The sequence below is a fragment of the Coptis chinensis genome, chromosome 2 (assembly GCF_015680905.1).
Source record: "Coptis chinensis isolate HL-2020 chromosome 2, ASM1568090v1, whole genome shotgun sequence".
Lineage (NCBI taxonomy): Eukaryota > Viridiplantae > Streptophyta > Magnoliopsida > Ranunculales > Ranunculaceae > Coptis > Coptis chinensis.
The window spans coordinates 98,296,174-98,320,040 of NC_141457.1; the positions used below are offsets into that span (position 1 = coordinate 98,296,174).

Below are 23,867 nucleotides of genomic sequence, written 5' to 3' on the forward strand. Positions count from 1 at the left end.
ATACTTCCCAGAACTTGTGTTGATATTTGAATGATACACGTTTGACTTTCCAACATGCCCACAACGTTCGTGTTGAGATTTCGAGAATGCTCTTGAAGTTTCACACCTATACCCGCGATACATATATATATAATATAACCCAACTCACCAGAAAACTTCTCTCGACATCCTGATCCTGCTTAACGAAAGGAATTTTTTTAATCTCTCTCCAGGTACGTCGTCTCTCTGTCTCGTTTTCTTCTAATTTGGGATTTGGGTATGTAGAATTTGCAATTCATTTCTATAAGTGTTGCATTATTTCTTACTTAAAAAATAATGGTCTTATATTTGCTAGGTTTGTTTTGTGGTTCTGGTGAACGCGGCTTAATCTGATTGCTCACGCTATAATCATGGTATGTTGAACGACTAGCCCTCTTTATTTTATATATTTATTTGAAGTTTATGGAATTTCTCATTTTGAACAGGCTGGGAGGCTTCTTGGGCAATTGATTGTTATGGGCGCTGGAATACTCGGAAGGGCTGTCTTTAAAGCCTACCGCCAAGCGCTTTCTAGTTAGTTCCATGGTTAACTTATATCTTTCTGTTATTAGCCTTGCACTTTTCTGTTTTCACCATAACTGATGTGCGCCTGGACTTACATATTTTATGACTCATTGCAGATGCCTCTAAATCTGGTGTTGCTCAAGAAACAATACATAACACTATTCGGAGAGGTATCAAGCCTATGACTGAGCAAGAAGCTAGAGATATTCTCGGCGTCACAGAAAGTTCATCATGGGAGGAAATATTGCAGGTTGTGTATTTGAGTATTTCTCAATTTGCTACAGTGAGTAATTGAAGCTTTTAGGTCTTGTTTAGACTGCAGTGATTGATTATCTTCAATACATTTTGTGTTATACAGAAATATAATACCCTGTTCGAGCGGAATGCCAATGGAAGCTTCTACCTTCAGTCTAAGATTCAAAAGGCGAAAGAGTATTTAGAAGCAGCGAACCAAGGGAAAGGTCAATGAAAAAGTGTGTGAACATTTCCCTTTATTTCTTTATACACCCTTTGCAATTTTGTAAGACCAATAAGCTAACGTATATCTGTTCAATCAAATCTGAGTGTATTTGTACTGAAGATCAATCTTGAATTATACCTAATTATATTTAGATGGGAGTGTGCTTCATGATTATTGTAATGGAGGTACAGGGGACAAGGTCAATATCAAGTCAAGGTTATTGTTTGTTTTGACATCACTTGCGGTTTTATATGACATAGTTGTTGATTGTATAATTATGGATGTTTTTGGTATGAGATGACAAGAGAAATCTGTAGACTGCTGGTCTTATAATTGTATAATTATAGATGTTTTTATACTTGCACCAGGTGTAACTGCATTTGTGAATCTTCAACCTATGTTGCTGCTATTTGGATTGTACTTGTAGTTCCTATTTCTCTCTGCGTCAGGGTTCTTTAGTGGCTTGGCTAAATCGAATGTTAACGCGATCCTCTGTTCAGCTGTCTTAGGCACTCCGCTACCAAGTCTGACCCATGTCAAGTTGTATCACTACGGCAGGTTACTTGCATTGCGGGTTAACTAGTATTACCCCCCACCCCAAACTTGATGAGCCAATTAGGATTTTCCCCCCACTAGATGACTCATGGAACAAGGGTGAGTTATTGATGAGAAAGTCTCTACTCTGTGCACCAGAAAATTGGTTGACTAACTTCCGGAGTAATTTCATTGCTCTGCCTTAGTTATTGTTGTTCTTCGTTTCAAAGCAAAGGAGAGTGCATCCATTGGCAATCTAGCTATTTCTTGATTGTTATTGTTTAGGTATTTGTTGCACTAATTAAGTTTATATAGGTACAGCCGCCAATATCCTCTTCCTCGAGTCTCGTGTAGGCGTAGGATATCCTTATTTAAAAACTAATTTTATTGTACGTGTGTCTAACTCAGACCTTAGAGCATTTTCAATGGAGTGTGTAAATCTACACCACATAGGCTCCATGTAGGCGCCACTAGGATTTTACACTCTTATTTCTAAAGTAATAAATATACACCTCATGGCTCTTCCAATGGTGGTGTGGAAATAAAGAGTAAAACGACAGACGTTAACCGTCGCAAGTTTGCAAAAGAAAATTTTAAGAAGAGAACGCACGTCACTTTAACTCACGTCTGTATTTTAGAAATCTGAAAACAAGAGTAGCGACGGTCATGGGCCGTCGCAAATGAAATATTTTAAATACCTCGTCTGTTGAAGTGACATCCGAATTTTAAAAACCCACCCACGACATTTAAAGCTACGTCCGTGTTTCTTATTAACTAATAATCTGGGAGGGGAATTTCCACCAAATTTTAACAACTAATAGCTATTGTATACAGTTTACACCCTCCATTGGAAAGGGTTTTTTCAAAATAAGAGTGTAAATTTCACACATTATACGCTTTACACCCTCCATTAGAGATGCCCTTATATCTTGTTATCACAGTAATTCAATTCAATCAATTGTAAATCATTTGCGGTGTAAATCATTTGCGGTGTTGCTGACAATGATTACGGCAAAAGAAAATTGTATATCGCAGCAACCAACACCAATACAAACATGAGAAATCATATAATGCTCAAGTCTAAATTTCCTGACACAGTAATGCATACTTGATTACAAACACGGTTAAAGACCCACTATTTGACAAGTCAAACGGTCATAAGAAAAGATGCCTCATTAAATCATGGAAGCTATTTATATTTCTTTGTTAATTGTAATTTGTAATAATGAATGGAACTTATTGTGATTATTATGATTTATTACAAACAAATCTAGTCAACCTTACAAGAAAAATGAAGTAATTAACTTGAAACAGATGAGCTTTATTCCGGCCAGCTGCAAAGATCTCAAGGTTTTGCTAGTCTTCAAGCTGATCTGAATTGCAAGATTCAGTCTAATGGTCAGCAGCCGGTGAAACCTGAAACAAAGGTTGTAGCTCACCTCAGAGGTGTGATTTAAAGATTAAAACCACAAACTTGACCAATGAAATAAAATAATTTGGGTTAGCTCCACATACAAGGGTTCTCTTGCAGGTTTTAATGTTAAGCTCAACTTGAAGTAGCTCTCATATCAACTTTACGACGGATCCTCTTGATTAAGATGAGGGCAAATGAAACTGGCAAGGATTCATGTCATGTGTACGTGACTAAGCCAGAAAAACATGATTATATGGTTTTATTCCTTATTAGTTCTAGATACATTTGTTGAATGGAACCACGAGGGACATCAATAACTGGAGTTCAAGAGTTTTTCAAGACGTCCAGTGGCTGATAGCATGTCAGTTACAGAAAAGTAAATGGCTAAAAGAATACCAAATAAAGTATACCACATCAAGTATACTTACAAGTCCTGGACTGTCTGGCTTTTGTTTCTTTTCACCCGCATCTGTCCCTGGTGTTTCCTTATTGGAAGCTTCCACTGCAGATTCCTCTGAAATGAGAAAGGTAACAAACACTATCAAGTAACTTTGTCAAGTAAAATACTGGTAAGCAGTTGCATGCTTCACTGTAATGTGAGGTTCCAAAACTGGGTTTCCATCCCAGAACTTGTCACCTCTGTTTGTCCTGCTTGCGTGAATGTGTTGGTGAGGGGTGAAACATAAATTTGGGAATGATCGAGATGCAAAAGTTCTTCATAAATAGCAATTTTCAACCTGACAGTTGCATGAATACTACTGTGGAAAGATGTTCACTTGCAGTCTTGCAGAGATTCTCAGAAAAAACTGATATGCTCTCTTCTAACTAAAAAAAAAGAATATGCTCAGAACTTAGCAAAAAAGAAAGAAAATAAATTTTAAGGTTAAAACAAAGCTACTGACAAACAAGATTGTCAAAAACAGTTCTGTAGGTCAGTATTGGAGCATTCTTGACTCTCTCACACAACCACTAGACTGTCCATGCAAACTTTTCATTCATAAACTTATGACCTAAAAACTATTTTTCATCATTTCAAAGCATATGGGCTTAGTAGTGGATAAACAATCTTGCGCACAACACACTCGCAATCTTAATAGTGCAATATGAGCTGGTTTACGAGAATCCATGACAATCTGAAACAAAAAGGAAAAAAATGAAAAATAAAATAAACTATACAGTTAGGTAACAATGAGGTGCCCAACACGGGCACGAAATATGTTTCACAAGGAACTACATGCACCTCAAACATGGATAAAACTTGGTCCAACACAGAAAACTCAATGAAAAATGGAATGTCCGTGTTACATACCAGTCTAAAGACGACTGCAGAACAAATGTACAATGTTTCTAACTTTCTGTAAGTAAAACCTGCATAGACACACTAATTGAGAAGAAATTATTAACTAACCTCCGGTTTCAGAAACTCTTCTCTTCAGGCTATCAGACTGGATGCGAGAAACATCCTACAGGCCAACCCCAGGTAGTCAGAAAAAACTAGAGTTCTCTTATTGTATTATCAATTCTTGAGAATTACAAAAATCAATACCCGTCTATGGTGTGCAAAAGAAATTTACCTTCTCCAAATAGTTTTGAAACAATTCCTTGTAACTGCCATTATATCGCTTAAGAGTCTGAAAAATTAAATTCCCATTAGGTCAAATTTGTTTTCAGACCAATATTGACGAAAAGGTATACGAGAGATCATCAAAACTCACATTCTCAAACTCAGTCCGGTATTTCGAAGGGTTCACGTACAGACTACAAGACAGCAAGTGTTATTAGAAGCAATACAAACAGACAAGCCAACTGAAAACTGTAAAACACCACAGAGCCCACTCACTATCTGTAGCTCCCATAGACTCGAACAAGAATTTCTTTCGCTGATTTTCTCTTGGGTCGACTGTCCTTACTTACACATTTCTCATCCACCACCTACAGAATGGGATTACAATTAAAAAAAAAGGTTATTTCCTATAGTAATGATGCACACCATATCCCGAAAAAGAGTACACACACCTGAGCAGGCCACCATGAGCGATTGCGTATCCGTACCCACGCTATATCTCCTAATACAAACTCCTCTTTAATTTGATTGGCCATCTTCACTGCCGCACTTGTACACATAAAGTTTCGTGTCATTAAAATAAACCTTGGTCTTGCTATATAGTTATCGAGTTTTATTTTTTGTCATGAATCAGATGAAAGTCTACAATAATTTTATTTTACTGCATCAATAAGCTAACCTTTTCTTTCTGGCGCGCACACTGTTTCCCCCCTTCTTAGTTGATGGAGCGAACAAAAAAATAAATAAACAGACCTAAAAATTGCCAAACACGTGTCAGTGAACCTTCTCATCAATCATTATCACCGTTTTTATTGCTCCCGCGAGTTTGTCAGGCTTGTCAATCACGCGTACGAAATATCGTCCTACACGTTGGACGATTTTTCAGAAAAATATATCTCGCGGCCAGCTGGTTTATATACGGGATATATCACCATTGTAGCCTTGTACCACTTTTTGATACAGGCGAGTGACATCATTCCAATGAGTGAATTAAGTTACTTTTCTAGGGATGATTTAGACTGCACCATTATGTTAGTAGTGTCGTTTTCCGTTGCGCCATGACAAATTTACAGATCTTCTTCCTAGTATAACCGCTTATCCATCGCCCATCTTGTAGCAGGCAACAGAATACACAAGGGTAACAACTGTCTCGCCTAGGGAGACATCTTGTAACGATAATAATAACCACTGAAAGAGAAAATATTAACAGCGCCTAAAATGAAAACATATATATTAAGGAAAAAAACATTTTACAAAGCATACACGTGGGAAACCATTCCTGCAAATCACTAGGACTTGACATCTTTCAGTACTCCACCCTTTTCAAGCTCACTAACCAGATCCCTTAGCGATGGAACCTTCATAGCCAAAGTCCTGTACAATCTAGAATACCGAGCTCGAGTTCCATCTGCAGTTCTTGCCAGAGCAAGCAAGCTAAGAGCCTCAGGAAGTTGAGAAAATACTTGTTTCATGCCCTCCAAACTCATATTTGTCAGAACGGTTGGCCTTGGAACGACTCTAACAATCTCCCCACCTTTGGGATCCTGCACTTTAGCATCTGCTTTGATGACCAACTCGGAATTGGAATTTGCTCCACATTTAATGATGAATGGGCTTGTTGACCCCGTGTTGAATTGCAATACATTCCATTGTGTTACATCTGTCTCCGTACCTGCTGATGGCTGGAGTGCACGTGCTTCATCTGGCAGCTGATCATCTAGCTCGGGAATTGACTGCAGAATTCATGAGTATGAGAAATCCGTCCCAAATGCATAAACTTTGAAAATCATTTGCGTTTTTTATGGTCACTCTTCAAGATTTTAAAGTTTATTAAGGAAAACAATTGCTACTAAGATAAATTTGTCAGAAAACATTATCTAACATTTGGACAACACTCGGACCAAAGTAAAACTTTTTTGGACCACCATTACAAATATACACGACTAAACATCTGTACAGCAAAAACACCTACATGGCATTTGAAAAAAAAGTAAATACACTATGCTGGTATGCTACTGTCCAGTGACTGAAACAGTAGCAATAACAGCATTATTTAGATAGTTTGTCATATAAGTTAACAACTCCCTTCTGACACTCTCATCAGTGTTCATTGCACAAGAATCCTCAACAATGGGTAATCATTATTAGCAAAAGGATCACCTAACTGCAATTCTAGTTTAGGAGTGTGTACCTGTACTACTGTACGGGTATCTACTATTTGCCTCTGAGCACATGGATGATCAATTTCAAGGAGAGAGGGCATTCTTTCTGTTAATTCATCCAAAGATGCAAGCAATGCTTGCTTTTTGCTCTTTATTAAAGAGTTTCCAGAGGCCTGCCTCATTATGTCCTGTAAATACAAAAAGATAAATACACTGTTGACCCACGGATTACTGCTAGCCTTGCATTAACAAAGAATATCCATTTCTGTATAAAAAGAAACACCTTGACTTGTTTCAATATGCTGTCGAGGGATATGAGAGACGCCAGCCTTGCCTCTTCAGCTGCAGTTGAAGGATTTCGAATAGGTGAGCCACCCTGTTCTAATGTTAGCAAAGCTGTATCACTTCGCATCTGCTGCAAAATCTGATGATAAGAAATAAGAGAGAAGTGTTACACTATGCTAGTATAAAAAGGTATGAAACCTAGCAACTTTAGCAACATGCCGAATTTTCAAAGATTGGCATTGAATGTATCAAGTGTCTGCACATAATCTGCCAAAATTTGTTGTCATCAACTTTTGCTTTGTTGACTTCGCAGTCTGCCTACGGTCAATATCTTGTCCATATTAGCCAAATTTCAGGGTGGGTCGGCTAAGTGGTACTATAAAGATCAATGCTGCAGTAGTACTAGCAAATATACGTTCAATCTAGCAGTCCCAAATTTTTAAACTTTTTCTCTTTCTATCTAGTTCGAAGATTACATCAACACCTAGAATTAGCCAGCAGCTTTGAGTGATTAACAGATTCTGGGTATACAAATGACACTTTATGGATATATGTCTACCTTCCGTCTTTTGTGATCAACAGATTCGAGTGCAGAACGCAGCTTAGCGACTTGTGCTGATTCTTCTGCTTCTTCCATTGCCAGTGTACCCGCAATATCCTGTGCAAAAACCACACTTGGGATCAAAATGCCATAAACTCTGTCAAGGTTAAAGAGAAAAGCATGAAATAAAAGATAAAAGGGGGAGTTCATGGAGGATTTTATTTAATGTAAACTCTGTCATCTTTTATGCTTTGTTAAAACAAATATTTCATGTACCGAACATACGATTATATTTTCCACATATAAAGAAATACCTTCAAATGCTGCAATTGGGATGTGTAAACCCGCTTCGAGTATTCAGATAAAAGCTGTCCTAGAGCATCAGTATTTGGTGGCAATGCAGCTCCAAGACCAGCCATCCATCCATCCATAATAGCAGTTGAAAGAAGCTCAAGCTGTCCTGTTGTACCCCCTATAGCATCAGCCCCAGTAACAGATAGAAACTCAAAGCTCTCTGCAAGCCAAGATCTTATTTGGCGCTGCAGCTCGCCTGCTGGAGTATGAACAAAGAGAGCTGCAAGAGCCTTGTTTCCAACTGCAAAACTTTTTGCTTCCTCGGTAACTTCCCTGAGCTTTCCACCGGTTACATGCTGCCTCCATGTCTCCTGCCCATTTAGTTCAAATGGAGGTGGAAAAAGAGGAGCAAGTCACTAAATGTAAACTACCCAACCATCTTAACTTGAAGGGAACAAAGGTCCTTGACAGGTGATACGTGGTGCGCACAATGATTAAATATAGTAATAGAACAGAAACAGTAGCAAACAAAGATTAACTACTTGAAGTTTACATATTATAACATAATTAACACAACAGCATGATGAGAAGAATTTCTGATGCATATGGAATTATAGAGTGACACATCCAGCAAGAATACCTGATCAATTCCTCGAAGTTTTAACACTATTGATGAAAACTTGGACTTCTTTTCTTGCTTTATATTCACTCTGAATCCATGTACGTCATCAGCAAGAGACATTCGCATAGAATCATGGTTCCCTGGAGACCTGCCAGGACTACTACTGCGGCTCGAGCTTCTACTTCTCCCACTATTAGCTTTCTCTAGGAATCGTTCAACAGGAGAAACCTACACACACAACTATGGTTAGCAGTTACCACTCACCACCCTCAAGTTCATGAAAACAGAGGCTAAGGTACACACTTCTCACATAAAGTCAAAAACAAGTGAAGCTAATGCAAATTGCCAAATTCTATTACCTTGATGGATTGAAGTTCAGGGGATTTAGCCAGCAATGACCTAATATACAGAATTCTAACACGAGAAACGAGCATTGTATCCATTACTCTCCTTGGCTCCATTTTACGAATAAATGAAAAAACGGCATCTCTTATTTCAGCAAGTATTTCATGCTCCCTTGCAGCCCCTGCTTTAATGACAGCAGCCAAAACCTGTAATTCCGTAATCATTTGGTTAGAATGGATGGGCAATAAGTATTTGAGAGAAAGATGTAATCCTTCCCCAGTTAATCCACATCTCTTATTTCCCCTATCAAAAAGCAAAGGGATATAGCCTAATATGTCCAGAAATCTCCACTACTTAAGAGTCAACCATACTTATGACAACCATGATGAATAGCGCACTCTCCGGGGCAGAATTATCTTTATACTTCTATAAAGACTGCAGATAAGGTATTCTTTAGCAAGACCTCAAAGTCATATGTATACTCTATGTATAATATTCATTACTAACAAAGTATTAACCTGTTAGTGCTCTATCTATTTATTATTCCCTTAGAATAATAACAATAATAATAAATCAGTTTTTATTTGAAATGGAAGGTTCGGAAAAAAAATGCCAACGCTAAAATGTCCCAATAGAATACCTAGAAATCTAGAATACATCGTAAAATTACTGTAAACATAAAAACGTTAAGAAAATAGATTGACTGCACATCATCTTGCATGAGATTTGAGAATAGAATAATATAAAAAGATCATGTATATAGCCAGCACAAACTAATCTAACTATCAATAAAGAAAACAGAAAAGGAAAAAAGAAAACAGATAAACATATGGAATAAACTTAATAGAGTCACTTCACAAGCATACCAACATCAAAAGCTTATTTGCTCCATCTGCAATGGCGGCAAGGCTGTCATATTGTTCAGGCTCAAAGTCCATCAATGCAGCAGTTAGATATTCTCCTGCTGGGGTTGTCTTGACTTTCTCAGGACCTGATTTAACCAAAGCAACCGTACCATCTGCTGCATCTGGAACTGAAGGCAATGCAAGTACCTCCATAGAGTGTCCTTTGTTATTATCGCTCCTGGAAACAGTTTTCAGCAATGAAGACTCATGGAGCAAAAATACTAAACATGGAAAGAAAGTTTGAAAGCAATATGACAAATAGAGGGTATAAAGCAGTATACCTTCCCATATCACGAGGTTGAAAACTAGCCAATCTTTTAGTTGCTGGACTTGAAACCTAATCATGATGTTGATTGACTTGATTAAAATTAGTCTCAAATAACATCAATAAATAGAAAAGGGGAATAACATATAAGTTTGTTCATTCATTCACTAAAGTACCAAGTTTAACCCAAGTTTTCAAAAGTAGTGTACAAGCTTCAGTTTCGATTTGACATCAAAACTTGGAGCAATGGTATGAATATAAACTAAAAGGGAAAGAAAAGAAAAGAAAAAAACAAAAGTGATGCCCGAGGATTATCATGATTTTATATAAATTATGTCAGCTTATTGATTAATTTAGCAACCAGTAAACAAATTTGAATACAAATTTGAATTGATCAATCTCATAAGCCCACTTGAGAGCCGTATCGGAGAGGAGGTTCGTCCAACTAACAGATAGAGAAAAAGAAAATTTTAAAACGGACATACCACAAAGAGATATTTCAGACATAAAGGTGGTTGTTTAAGCATCCATCTCTCTTAGAGGAGTCAGAGCAAATCAGTAGTGTGTTGATGTCACAACTTTCAAGTTATTTGATAGTCAAGGTTCCACTTCAATTCTATCAAAATATAATACAGCTAAATGAATAACAGTATGCTCAAAAAACAATTCCAACCAATATGTCAGCAAAACCTATTCTTTTTGTCTTTTACAGCTAAAGGAATTAGAAAATATTGAACTCCATAAATAAACACTATTACCATGAAAGCAAAAAAAAAAAAAAAAACAATTCGTGTAGTGAAAGTATCTAAACCTGAGGGGATCCACCTAATGAAGCTTTCTCTGTTAATCTGTCAAAAAGTTTCTCATTTTCTTCATGCAACCTCTGCAGATACAACACACACAAAAAACATCAAAATTCAAAGTAAACTGAAATGGCTAAAAGAAACTGTGAAAGCAACACCTGAGAAAATACCTAAAAACTTGAAATCAAAATTTAGAAGATTAATCAAAATGATATCAAAGAACTCACCTAACTATGGTTTCAAATGTCATCATAATTTATTAATTATTTTATATTATATATCAGCCAAGAACAAACTTCATTAGAAAATAATTTTCGTACAGGTACTACGTATCCCCTTTGTAAGGCACTACAAAAGGTACACCTCAATTGCCATGAGTCTAAGACAAGATCTTCCCAAGAATAAAATTCCCATATTGCAACCCTTTATTTCCCAGCCAAACAAATTCGACTAAATATCATCCATTATCCATGAAACATTTTGTCAGACTGACAGTACACTTTCAAGAGCAGCTAACACAAAAACTTAGCAAACTATTTCCTTCTGTACATATCTCAAGGACCTACGCTGAGGAGTTCTTGAAATAATTTAAGATACATAACCTCGCCTAAAAGCTCATCCCCATATTAATAGTAACTCTGGACCAGGAATATACACAACTTGTGTTTACGTACAAAACATCCCACATCAAATATCAAACGGTTCACACAAAACGCGGAGAAGTACTGATGCATGCGACTCATTACAGTATTCTTCATCGTTGTACCATCTTAAATCTTAATAAGTAACTAGTTCAAAATTTATGTATGGGGGACCTCAATAAGTGCATCCCGCTTTGAAAGCTCTTCCTCTAGTTTCTTGGTGACAGCTGAACTATCTCCACCATCTCCTATTGCCGTTGAAAATGATTGAGTCCCAACAGATCCTGAATCCGAACCAACAGCTGACCTAGCATCACCAGAATTAAGGGCTTCATTGAGTTGTGATTCAATGCCCTTAATTTTGGCCTACATGAAAAAAGAACTCTTACAAATCAACAACAAAAATAATAACAGCATAAAATATGTTAACCACTTACAAGGTTCTACCATTTCTTTTTCTAATATATGTAGAAGAACATACAAGGTAAGTTCATCATAAAGTTCAAAGGACAGCACTGTTTACTCAAAACTTAAATCGAAAGCATCAAGACAGGCAGAAAGCATCAACTCATAGATTTATGAGGGCTAGCAAACGAATAAATAAATTATTGTTACTCAGAAGTATATAGTAACAAATGTATTTATTTGTAATACTATTATATAAATAGAGCAAATAAACCAAAACAAAAAAAGAAGATAAAAATTATTAACACTATTATTCAGATCGGATTTTATCCGATATCTGTTTCGGATAACATATTGCATTCAAATACCATTCTTTAACATCCGTCGGATGCAGATGTCAGTGCCAATTTTCAGATTTAGATACGGTACAGGCATATCCGATCCGAAACCTATCCGTTTGCACCCAAGTGGGAGGGAAATGTTGGCCTAGTGAAGGCCAACGGTTGCACTGGCCACCAGGTATGTCTTAGTCCCACATCTGACCAACAACATTAGAGGTCCAGGACAGAAGTAACTTATCTGTCAAAATACCAGTGGCAAGGCCTTTCCAAAGCACTTAACACCAGATCTCATAAGAATTCAGGAGTTAAGCATGCTCAGACGGGGCCAGTAATAAAATGTGACCTCGGAAGTTTTGACGTTGTAGGGACAATATCATTGTGTGTATGCGGTAAATCGTTATAATGTGCCTCGTGAATAAAACTCGTAGAAGTTAAATCAAAACCCCTAAAATGAAATTGGTGGAGGTCTCTTCAAGTCCTTAGGTAATGAGTTCGACACTATCACTTAAGGAAGGGAGTGTTGAATCACTGAAAACACTTGAACCTAACCAGTTGTGTTACACAAGTAAATAATAACATTAACCTAACTAACATGGTAGCATCATCCCACTGTCAGAAACAACTTGATAAATACTACAACTAAGACTGAGGAGATTGGAAGGATACTAAGAATAATACACATATTGGAAATCGAACTTGAAAACGTATCATTTATCACAGAATAAAAACATATGTGCGTATATATATACTGAAAATTGAGTGGTCAGGGTACCACTGGGTTTCAGAACCTGGTTTATGGCAACAACTCCATATGATTTGACCAACTAAGTTAGCAGACGCCAGAAAAAATGAGGATTAAGTAATACCTGCAAAGACTGAATTGTCGTGTCTTGTTGTTGTATCTGAATTTTCTGATCTTGATCCAATTGCAAAAGATGAGCAACTTGATTTTTCAGCTGAGCATTCTGATCCTTCTCAACTTTATGCTTCTCTATCAGCAATAAATTTTCTGACTGCGATACAAAATTAGAGGAAAAAGAATCAACATCCGTGTTTTCAAATTTTACTTACTAAAACAGTTGGCATTGATCTGATGACACACACAGAATATTCTTGAGAAGATGCTAACAATATGGGTGTAACACAATGTAGGAGAAAAAATGAAGTGGTGACATAGATTGTATGTGCTCGATTAATCAAAAGCAATATCTTTGAATATAACCGTGTCAATGGACATGGTTAGTTAAGACAACCGTATATAGTTGTTGTATAAACGCCTAGACTGTCAAAAGAAATAATATAGTTAAGGAATTGGCAGAGTTTTGGTGCTATACTTAGTAAACAAACTAATGTCAAACCACTCGAGCTAGAACCTGCGGACAAATACCCATTCTCATACTAATATAAATGTCTCTTTTGTAACTTTTCTATCCAGTTGGGATTTGTTGTTGGGATTTAGTTAGACTTTGTGTTCTTATTTCTTCTACCTTGTTGCATTGTATTTCCTTTATGTTTCTCTTGTATGGTAGGGTACCACATCCTACAACTTGTTTCTGTGATGGATTACCATATTACACTTTAGCAATCCAAAAAAAGAAGAAAAAAAAAACACTACAAGAATAATATCAGAAACCTTCAGATCTGCCTGCAATGTGAAAGAAACTTTCCAGGCTTTCTGAACTTCGTTGAAGAGTAGGACACACTGATCATTTGCATCTTTAAGTGCCTGCTTTAGTCCCAAAGCCTCTTGCTTTAAATCAAGTATTTCTTTCTCTTTTTCATATAGTTCTTTCCGGGCATCATTTGCCTGCACAGACATCATTACTATGAATCAGCAAAAGCAATAAGCTGCTACAAAACAGGCTCAATCATGTTCTCTTTATCAAAATAGACCAATAAGTCATATAAGGTAACTCAGTTAGGAGGCTTCCAAGTCAGACATATAAACAAAGCCAAGTTTTAGTCAAACAAATTTTTATCGGCTAGGAGTCAATAGATTATAAGATCGATCCCTCTTGAACCTGTATTTATTTGAAAAGCATGTAGAAGATATGCTGCCCTCACATTTCCAAAAGAAAAAGGAGAAAAGAAGGAGCATGCTTACAACATCTCTCCACTTCTTAATGGTATCTCGATTTCCAAGACTTAGTTCAGAGTTCCGAGCTCTTCCAGCAAAATTAAGGGCTGACAATGTCTCTGATAGATTAGAGACATTTGGGCACACGTTCACAATCAACAATGTCTTGGAGTTTCCACCTATAACAGCATAAAGCCATGAAAATTAGATAGCTTACATCAAAGTCAAAATGAATCTGTTTCAAATATTAGAAAAATAATGAACCTGACACAGACAGACACACGTGTTGTTGTGTCACTCTCCACTCTCTCCTCAATAGTGCACAACTCAAAGACACTACAGAAATTCAGACTCTTCATTACATACACCAATATTTCAGAAGTGTCCAATAAGGCTCTCTGTACCACAAGAAGCTCAATACAACAAATTCAGGCTCCTCAATAAAGCGCTCATACCACTCAGCAATCTAGAATGTAGTCTTTGAGGATGTTGTCTTTCTTTCTTTTATCGCAAGTGTAGGTTTTCTCGACCTACTTTATTATTGAGAGTTCACTTTACCAATAAAGAAAAAGGTGCTCATACCATAAGATTCAAGTGTAATCCCCATTTGAATAAGCTTGTACCAAACAAAACATCACATTACATTCCTCCCACAGTCACTTTTCTTGTCAGTTTAAAGTCAACAAAATAGTAACTAATATTACAGAAAGTCAATACTAATGCCTGTTAGAATTTTTAGCGGTACTTTGTACATTGGGGGACAATGATATACCAACTACAGCTGCTTGATTTACAAGTAGCCTGACTCACCAATAACCTGACTAAAACTGCTCTTTATCTGGCAAATGCAATTAATAATTAAATGAAATCCAAAAATAAGAAGTTTAGCTTTGAACCTAGAGAACTCTTATCGATCAAACAAAAAAACCTGTACAGAAAAATTGCAATGGATGAACAAAAACTAGTAAAGAGTTGTTATTAAGTGGAGTTTGAGATTTCCACTGAACAACTTCTCTTTAAGGTACACTAAGGCGAAAGAAGTATTTACCTAGAGAATCTTCAAGTAGTTTAGTAAGCCGCGAATTTCCATATGGTACAACATCCTTCTTGGCAGTCAAAGAAGACAACACGTCTCCCAACCTAGAAGCAAAAGTTCAATAGCAGTAAGAATGCCTGGAAAAGGCTTCAAATGTTCACGTAAAGACAATTACGGGAGAGATTCTGTTCTCAAGCACTAGCACGAAATGTAACAACTCAAACTACAAAGTAACTCAGGGGATAAATTAAATGTGCCTAATCCCAGTAACAAGTATTTCTAATGGAACACAGTACATGGGAAAACTACACAGAGTGCTCTTATCAACTTCTGGTAGAGATTTGTTACACCATCCAGCCAGTTTCATACCAAAACTCTGAGGCTCTGAAAAACCAAGCCCAACATGGAGTTTGACACATGTATCTTTAATAAGACCAAGATATGCAATCAATGTTAAAGCCACCTCCAATGTCTACCTCTACACAAACTCCAAGCACCTTATTCTTGCTAAAACCAACCTTCGGACGGTAGACTGGTTTGAAACAAGACCAAGAAAAATCAACTGCCTAAAACTCACTATTATGAAACATGAATTTCATATGCAAAGTGCAAAATGGAACTGATAACTAAACCAATTCCCACTGTAACCCCTCAAAATGACCAGTCTCACTAACAGAACATATGAAGATCCCGAAAGTACCAAAACGTGGGAGTGAAGAACGAAACAATCGTAACGTCTATGGCAGGGCAATACTTACCGTTCTTCTCTTTGCACCTTATTCTAGGTGACAGAAAAGACATGGATATTTATCTTGGAAGACAGAGACCAAGACTACGAATATTTATTAGGGGCAAAACTTACAATAATTGACCATCTCACAGAGTGTACAAAATGATAAGATTGAAGAAGAAAACTGATACCAAGTACAATACTTACGCAGATAGCGATTTCATCACATGCAGCAGATCTGTTACGCGCTCTCCACTTGCATCGATAAGCAAACCTTCACTTCCAGCCAAGTCTACAAGAGAGAGCTTACTGTACAAACTTTCCCTAGTGATCCAATTGCTGCAGTGAACGTGAATAAAGACAATCCTGCAAACAAAACAGAACTGAAAGAATATAAGCACAAGGAGAAGTTTGGGATATAAAACAAACCCCAGTAAGGTTCATCACTTGTAATATTGCAGAAAGTACTTTCTAGATTAAAGAACAGTTTCACACACTGATTTGCTTTTTCTTTTTTTTTTGGTTAGCAACCACTCCATTGATTGCCACCATGAAGTTAGGCTTTTCTCACACAATTATGTTAATTATCCTTCAAAAATTAACAAGGATTGGAAACATTCCTTCTACACTAAAGGAAGCTAAGCGGCTCTCTCCTAGCAAGCAAAAGGGAAGAATATAAGTATTAAAGGATATAACCAGGTAACAGTGAGGACTAAAACCCCAGCTTGGATGTCATTCTGGGAGCATTGCATAATAATGCTCAAACAGTTTAGCACTTTCAAATATGCATAACAAGAATAGGAAGTGGTAGAAGAAAGAAAAAACAAATAAAGAGAAGCAAATCAAAAACAGGTAAACTGATAGAAGTTTGACCATACATATGGGAGACAATCGACTTTGATACATCAGTTCCTCGATTCTGCAATCCTGCTTTTAGGACTTTAGAGAAGTCTGAAGGACTCTCAACTTTCTCCTGTACAAGTTCTGTGAAAGAATCTGGTGACCCCATGCGGACCTTTGGTACAGTGTTCTGAAATTCAGAGAGTAGATCCCGCACCTATGAAACATGGGCCAGGTCCAGAAGCAACATGAGCAGAAACCAACCATGCCAATTCATAGTAGATCCACCACTAATGTAACACATTAAATGAATATAGTCCACAATGGCAGAGTACTACAAAGTAAAACATACAACTGAAGCAAACCTGTTCATTATGAAGCTCAGCGATAGTTGCATAGAAGTTAAATTTAGATGTAGATGTTGTATCTGAATTTGATAAATCAAATAGTTCTTCAAAGCATCGGACATATAAACCACGCTCTTGACTAGATCCCTCCTGCAAAATGTGGAATTCCTTGTCAGAAAAGCAGTTCACCATTAATTTCTTTTGATGGACTAGGGGGGGGTTGGGGAAAAACCCACAAATTAACATATAAATTAATTGACATCAGTGCTTTGGACCATGTGGAATGTAATTGACATTTTCTCAAGTTTAATTACTGTAGTTCGTCATAGATTATGCAACCTAAGTGCAGACAACTAAGTATTTGCTGTTAGCCACATTCACATCACCAATGAGGTCATAAGCTTTTTTAGATTCACCTAATTATTGATTAGATCAAACTACAAAGGAAAGGAAGAGGCAGTACCATTGTGTGCGTTTTTCCAGAACGTGTTTGCCCATAAGCAAATATTGAAACATTATATCCATCCAAGGCTGACTGTACATATGGCTGGACATCGTGGAAGAGTTCACCTACATACACACATCATCAGTCAAAAGGAGCTCAATTGATATGTTTGTGTGTGTTCGTGTGTGCGAAAGAAAAGTGAAGCCTAGAAGAGGTTCAGCATCTTAAATACTCAAATCAAAGTGAGCTATACTAAATATAACTTTAATCACCTTTATTCATCTTTCTTGAATTTGGGCATCCAACTTAAAACCAATTGGTGATAGGCAGAGTAGCCCCATAATTTATATATTTGATTGTGAGGCTTTGGACACCTGATATGGGATTGTAACTCAATACGCCCCCGCACATGTGGCGTATCTTGAGCCTAACAGAGGGGGGCAGTTTTTAAACAGGTGACGTGGAGTAACATGGGCTCTTTGGGTCAGGGAAATATCCCGCTCTGAATTTGGCATCCAACTTAAAACCAATTGGTGATAAGTGGAACGGCTCCACGATTTTTATATTTGATTGCGAAGCTTTAGACACCCAATATGCGATTATAATCTCAACAATCTTAAACCCTATCAAATTCATTCATACTCGCTCACCTTGTCCAACATGAGGTCCATAAACCCTATCAAACTCAAAATCTTTCTTCTGGTTAGTCGCAGAGTCATCACCAGTTTTCACGCGGATGGTGAAATCATCAGGGAACTCCACTAACGATGAACCCTCTTCTTCAAATAAAGGTCTTGTGCGACAAAATACCTTTATGTTTCCTGAAAGTATCAGTATATAGAAAGTAATTATTCGAGTTAAAAGAACTCGGGAAACATAAACCTATGAACTGATAAGCCATTTTTGTTAAGATACAAGTGAACATTCCCAGCATTGAACTGGCATGAAGAAAAAACAAATAGAAAACAATCCAAGCTTTTAAGAAAATATACCTTTGGCTGTCAATAAGTCGTTGTACAACCGCTTCTTCTCTACGATTAGAGGAGATATTCTAGCCTCACTTTCAAGCGCAAATTGATCTGCAAAATGAGATAGCGGACTCAATGCATATGGCATATCACCTATGGGCAAAAAATAACCAGTGATGAATAAATGTTGTGAAACATGTCTATTTAAGACCCTTAACAGGCAAGACTTTCAACAATTTCTCTCTTATGTCTTGATTTTCAATAATCCAATAACTTTTGACTATTTGGACTTGAACCACAGTGAACAATCCACTACTTGCAGGTGCCAGCTAGCTAAGTTAGTAAAATCTTTGGGTGCTAATACCAGAAGTTTGGGGTTCAAACCCCGCCAGCATTACTGAGTTACTAATCTCATTTAAAACAGACTTGCCAATCAAAAAACACAAAAGTAATCCACTGCTTTCTAAAGCGTCGGAAATCTGACCCTCTTAAGGAACAATGAAAAGTCCAATTGAACTCTATTACGGTACATAAAAGAAACAAATAAGATGGTTTTTATGTGACCACCCCCCTAATCAGTTATTATCAGTTCACTTGGTCGCACTACAAACAAGCTAGGAATGCATTCCTTAACATGGTGAAATATTATAGTGAGGGCATGACAATAATAAGGCAGTAGTACACATCCAATCTTCCTAGATGGTTCATAAAGTACGGCATATGTATTCTTAAAGTCTTTGAAATGCATTATACACTACACCTTTCATTCCTTACCAAGCTTACGAGCCCTATCTGCAAGAACACCTAAGTAACGTGTAACTCGATCAAGTTTTGCATTCGAGTACTCCTGCAGGTCACTGGCTTCTCGTCTCAACTCCAAATAATCTTCTTTTGCATGCTATCAAAAAGATGTAGTGAGATTCTTTAATAAATTGTTGCACTCTTAACAAATGAATGCCAAAAAATATAATATATATCTTTAAGTCGGGTATGTACAATCTCATTTCCTAGTTGACATAAGTGTAAATTTTCATCCCCACTAACTAAACTGACACGTGGAATTGTCACTATAATGTCTCTCAATTAAAAGTAGCTAATAATGAATGAAAATAATAATGAAAACTGAAGTTGGGTTGGTTCGTACCTTGACTTTATCATTCAATTTCTGCAACTTTGTAGCTAAAACGAGCTTATTATTATCAGCAGCAGATATCGAATACCTTCTAACTAAATGTGAAGAAGAAGATTGTTTTTTAATATGATCATCTTCATTCAATGGTGACTTTCTCGGTTCAAATCCAGGTACTTCCCAATTCCATCTATTCTTTTTCTCTTCGCCCATTTCCTAAACCCTAGATCTCTCCTCTCCTGCCTTTTTATTATTATTATTATTATTATTATTTAATGAAGGAATGAAGTGATATGAGTCTTAGGAGTCCACGGTTGAGGTGTTAGACTCACAAGTGAATTATGCGTAGTGTATTGGTTCACGTATCGCTCTCATTTACTATCACTTGTGTTTTTGGTTTTGCTTTTTGTTTTTTTGTTTATTTCGAGGATAAGGGAAATAGAAACGCTGGGGCCTAATTATTTGAATTACAAATATTTTTTTTGGTGTTGGAACCAGACAATTTGATCGTGCTTGGGTCCTTCACTCGTCCAGCAATAAAGATGACGTGGAATTTTGGAATATTTCAGAGGCCCCGCGTGTCAACTAGTGTGTCAGCAGATGATACCGATATTTTAGCTAGGGCTGTCGATGGTCAGGCCAGGCCCGATGTCCGATTGAATCCAAACCGATAAAATAAGGATTTGGAAAGACTACCCGATAACAGCCCAGCCCGAAAACTAAGGTTTTTTTTTTTTTTTCAAATAAGTATTATTATATTTGTAACTACTAGTATACATAAAATGTTAATAAGTTTGATGGATTGGTGTTGTAGTGCCACATATAAGGCTTGGGTTCGAATTTTACTACTCTCTATTTTAGTTTTTTTTAGAGAAATAATAAAAAAAATACACTATTTTCATATTTTTTTAGAGAAATAATAAAAAAAAAATACACAATTTCCATATAACTTTATTGGACCTAAGCCAGGCCCGAATCCGATCATGTCTAATGGGACCTAGACCGGGGCTTGGACCTTCTAAATGTAAATATAATTTGGACGGGACTTGGATATAGGTGAGTCATGTTCAAGTCCGACCCGTTGATAGCCCTAATTTTAGTACAAAAATTCATTGGACTATTTTGTGTGATGTTTCAGATAAATTGGGCCGGGCTTAGCTGACTGGGCTGGGTTGAGTTTGAGAAAAGGGCGAAAGATTTCAATGAACGGGGCCAATGACATTCGCTATACGGAATTAAATTTGTCAAACTATCCAAGCGAAAGATGTCAAATTTAATGGGCAAAGGAGGTTGAGGAGCTGGTCTTTGGTATTACTGTATTGACATGTCGTGTGCCACTACTCTTTTATATTTTCAAAAAAAAAAAAGATTTTTCAGGTGTGTTTGATCTCAAGATCAAAATTTTAAACTTGAATCGTATGTCCTAATTTCTGTTCCCATATACTGTACATTTTTCTTTCGAGATTTCTCACAGGAAACTGATATTTCATGATCAAAAAGAGTTCACACCACACAGACATCTCATAATATGTTTTCCACTTTTTCACGAGGAATCCCTGGAGGGTCCAAATGCTTCCCACTAATTAATGTTTCAGAGTTTCAACCACATATCATTTAGATTACAAAATAACATCTTCCCTAAATTTGGTTAAAGGTTGCTTTCACTTAATTCGACAGTAAAGGCCGGGAATTGTAAAAGCAAGTTTTAGAAGAGTACCATAGGAAAGATGATAAACAAATTATGACGCAGACAAATAGAACAGATTAAATTAATATAACAAGTATTAAGGGCACGAAATTTTTGAAAACTTTGCGTCGGTAACACTTTTGCAAATAAAATAACATTTTTTTTAGGGAAAATTTGGTTTTAAAACTCATAATCAGATTATTCATCGTCTATCTAGATTAACATTTGTTAGTTTTCAATATATATATATATATGGAAATTATAATGTAACATAATGTGTGACACTTGCAATATATCACAACCCAATTAAAAGGTGTCGCCTGGAAAATGCCCTGTACTACTAGAAAGAGTGGTAAATATTAGAAGAAGAAAAAAACCTCTTCCCCTCTCCACTACCACCAACGCCTTTGCCAGCATAAATTACCAATATCGGTGTGTCAACCTTCTATTCATTTTAATAATCATCGCTACACCAATGAATTACTAAAAATTATTTTTATCGTTTAATAACATGTGGTGTTATGCATAGTTTTTCTCTTACAAATGTTTTTTCAATTAATTATAAGAAACTTATTAGTTATGAGATTACCAATCTGTTAATGTACTAAAAGGTCGTAAAATTTGTATCTTTAATCAATATTTGATACTAAAATTAATGCAGAAGTAGAGTTGGTTATCTGTGATTTATATAATAAATTTGGAAGGTTACCCATCTTGGCATTGTGTTCCAATGAGTTTGTTAGTTTCTTATAACACCGTGATTATTGGACAATTCCATAAAAGGACTCAAATGAGAGGGGAGAAAAGATAAATATGAAAGAAAATGAGGTGGACAGGAAAAGGTGATAGAGGAGTAGGAAAATGGTAGTGCTAAGATTCCCTCTTTGCGTTCTCCATCTGCTCACATCTTCTTTTGCCTTTTTTCTCTCTGTTCTGGTTGGACCTGTATCAAGTAGCCAAATCCACATGTGCACCATGATTATATTGGCTGGTGTTACACTATTACCTAACACAAACGCTAAAATGACATATATATATATATATATATATATATATATATATATATATGTGTGTGTGTGGAAATTATAACGTAACACAATGTGTGGCACTTGCAATATAACACAACCAAATTAAAAAGGTGTCACATGGGAAATGACCTATACTACTGGAAAGAGCGGTAAATATATATAAGGAAAAAAAAAAACCATCTCTTCCCCTCTCCACTACCACCAACTCCTTTGCTACCACAAATTACCAATGTCGGCATGTCAACCTTCTAATAATCATCACTACAATTATAAATTTCTAAAAGATATTTTTATCATTTAATAACATGTAGTGTTATATATAGTTATTCTCCTACAAATATTTTTTCGATTAATTATAAAAAAACTCAGCAGTTTTAAGACTACCAATTTGTTAATATACTAAAAACTCGTAAAGTTTGTATCTTTAATCAATATCCCATATTGAATTTAAGGAAAAAGTAGAGTTGGTTATCTGTGATTTATAATAAATTTGGAAGGTTATCCATCTTGGCATTGTGATTCGATGAGTTTGTTAGTTTATTTACAACACAATGATTATTGGGTAATTTCATAAAAATGACTCAATGATAGAGAGGAGAGAAAAAATAAATATATGGAATAAAATGAGACGGACAAAAAGAGATGAGAGAGGAGTAGAAAAACAACGGTGATGAGATTCCCTCTTTGCGTTCTCCACTTGCTCACATTTTTTTATGCCTTTTTTCTCTCTGTACCGGTTGGACTTGTACCAGGTAGCCAAATCCACATGCGCACCATGATTGTATTGGCTGGTGTTACACTATTACGTAACACATCGTACGCTAGAATATATATATATATATATATATATATATATATATATATATATATATATATATATATATATATATATATTGAACAAAATCATATACAAATTGAATATACTGATTGAATTGAATTGAATTGAATTGAACATATACAAAATCATATACAAATTGAACAAAATCACTCCCAAAACGAACAAAATCATATACAAATTGAATATATTGATTGATTGAATAATATATATATATATATATATATATATATATATAAATTGAACAAAATCATATATAAATTGAACAAAATCATATACAAATTGAATATACGATTGAATTGAATTGAATTGAATTGAACATATACAAAATCATATACAAATTGAACAAAATCACTCCCAAAACGAACAAAATCATATACAAATTGAATTAAGGGCTGATATTTTGTAGATATGATTTCCCCACCACGAATAATATGCCAACCAAAATCTCGACTCATTCAAATATGTATAACTTACTCAAATGTTATTATGAAATCGGAAAATTCTTGATCGTTAGATAAGTGTTTAAAATTGAACACTAGTTTTCGCAGTTGAACATATCAAAACAAGATGAAATTTTGTGGGCATGCTATCCATTGTAAAAATATCATATCCACAAAA

At 36.1% G+C, this 23,867-nt stretch overlaps 3 protein-coding genes across 6 annotated transcripts; 1 reads left to right on the plus strand and 2 right to left on the minus strand.

The window, feature by feature from the left end:
• Positions 1–1,278, plus strand: LOC147519450 (mitochondrial import inner membrane translocase subunit PAM16 like 2-like). Of its 2 annotated transcripts, none has more exons than XM_086591043.1 (5): positions 1–212; positions 335–392; positions 465–552; positions 660–793; positions 902–1,278. In XM_086591043.1, exons 2-5 carry the CDS (start codon positions 390–392, stop codon positions 1,010–1,012), a joined length of 336 nt encoding a protein of 111 aa, XP_086447169.1. In that variant the 5' UTR covers positions 1–212; positions 335–389; the 3' UTR covers positions 1,013–1,278. The 2 variants fall into 2 exon arrangements, with proteins under 2 accessions (XP_086447169.1, XP_086447170.1); XM_086591044.1 differs by having other exon boundaries at positions 159–256.
• Positions 1,279–2,695: 1,417 nt separating this feature from the next.
• LOC147519451 (uncharacterized) lies at positions 2,696–5,490 on the minus strand. Of its 2 annotated transcripts, none has more exons than XM_086591042.1 (8): positions 5,195–5,490; positions 4,968–5,064; positions 4,792–4,883; positions 4,667–4,709; positions 4,526–4,582; positions 4,360–4,414; positions 3,380–3,465; positions 2,696–2,953 (listed from the first exon to the last, which is right to left on the minus strand). In XM_086591042.1, the coding sequence occupies exons 2-8, from the start codon at positions 5,049–5,051 to the stop codon at positions 2,930–2,932; spliced, it is 441 nt and encodes a 146-aa protein (XP_086447168.1). In that variant the 5' UTR covers positions 5,052–5,064; positions 5,195–5,490; the 3' UTR covers positions 2,696–2,929. The 2 variants fall into 2 exon arrangements, with proteins under 2 accessions (XP_086447168.1, XP_086447167.1); XM_086591041.1 differs by having other exon boundaries at positions 4,968–5,056; positions 5,195–5,384.
• A 228-nt stretch (positions 5,491–5,718) lies between these two features.
• On the minus strand, positions 5,719–20,127 carry LOC147519452 (kinesin-like protein KIN-14B). 2 transcript variants are annotated; one of them, XM_086591039.1, is made up of 23 exons: positions 19,712–20,127; positions 19,342–19,465; positions 18,592–18,678; positions 18,250–18,420; positions 17,618–17,724; positions 17,173–17,304; positions 16,846–17,024; positions 16,175–16,333; positions 15,250–15,341; positions 14,229–14,380; positions 13,758–13,931; positions 12,991–13,137; positions 11,553–11,744; positions 10,746–10,817; positions 9,951–10,006; positions 9,631–9,847; positions 8,779–8,970; positions 8,438–8,647; positions 7,818–8,168; positions 7,522–7,620; positions 6,961–7,101; positions 6,707–6,865; positions 5,719–6,248 (listed from the first exon to the last, which is right to left on the minus strand). In XM_086591039.1, the coding sequence occupies exons 1-23, from the start codon at positions 19,907–19,909 to the stop codon at positions 5,805–5,807; spliced, it is 3,855 nt and encodes a 1,284-aa protein (XP_086447165.1). In that variant the 5' UTR covers positions 19,910–20,127; the 3' UTR covers positions 5,719–5,804. The 2 variants fall into 2 exon arrangements, with proteins under 2 accessions (XP_086447165.1, XP_086447166.1); XM_086591040.1 differs by lacking the exon at positions 11,553–11,744.
• Between the last annotated feature and the right edge of the window lie 3,740 nt (positions 20,128–23,867).

What these genes read in the sequence shown, in the direction of transcription:
- LOC147519451 (XM_086591041.1), bottom strand. Translation starts at nt 5,306, where the DNA reads ATGAGAAGGTTCACTGACACGTGTTTGGCAATTTTTAGGTCTGTTTAT. An exon ending in ACCGGACTGAGTTTGAGAAT is followed by an intron (nt 4,583 to 4,666) that starts GTGAGTTTTGAT and finishes TTAATTTTTCAG; the next exon opens with ACTCTTAAGCGATATAATGG. An exon ending in TTCAAAACTATTTGGAGAAG is followed by an intron (nt 4,415 to 4,525) that starts GTAAATTTCTTT and finishes GTTGGCCTGTAG; the next exon opens with GATGTTTCTCGCATCCAGTC.
- LOC147519450 (XM_086591043.1), top strand. An exon ending in CTACCGCCAAGCGCTTTCTA is followed by an intron (nt 553 to 659) that starts GTTAGTTCCATG and finishes GACTCATTGCAG; the next exon opens with ATGCCTCTAAATCTGGTGTT. An exon ending in CATGGGAGGAAATATTGCAG is followed by an intron (nt 794 to 901) that starts GTTGTGTATTTG and finishes TGTGTTATACAG; the next exon opens with AAATATAATACCCTGTTCGA.
- LOC147519452 (XM_086591039.1), bottom strand. Translation starts at nt 19,909, where the DNA reads ATGGGCGAAGAGAAAAAGAATAGATGGAATTGGGAAGTACCTGGATTT. An exon ending in ACTACTTGAAGATTCTCTAG is followed by an intron (nt 14,381 to 15,249) that starts GTAAATACTTCT and finishes ATGCTGTTATAG; the next exon opens with GTGGAAACTCCAAGACATTG. An exon ending in AACTTCGAGGAATTGATCAG is followed by an intron (nt 8,169 to 8,437) that starts GTATTCTTGCTG and finishes CTAAATGGGCAG; the next exon opens with GAGACATGGAGGCAGCATGT.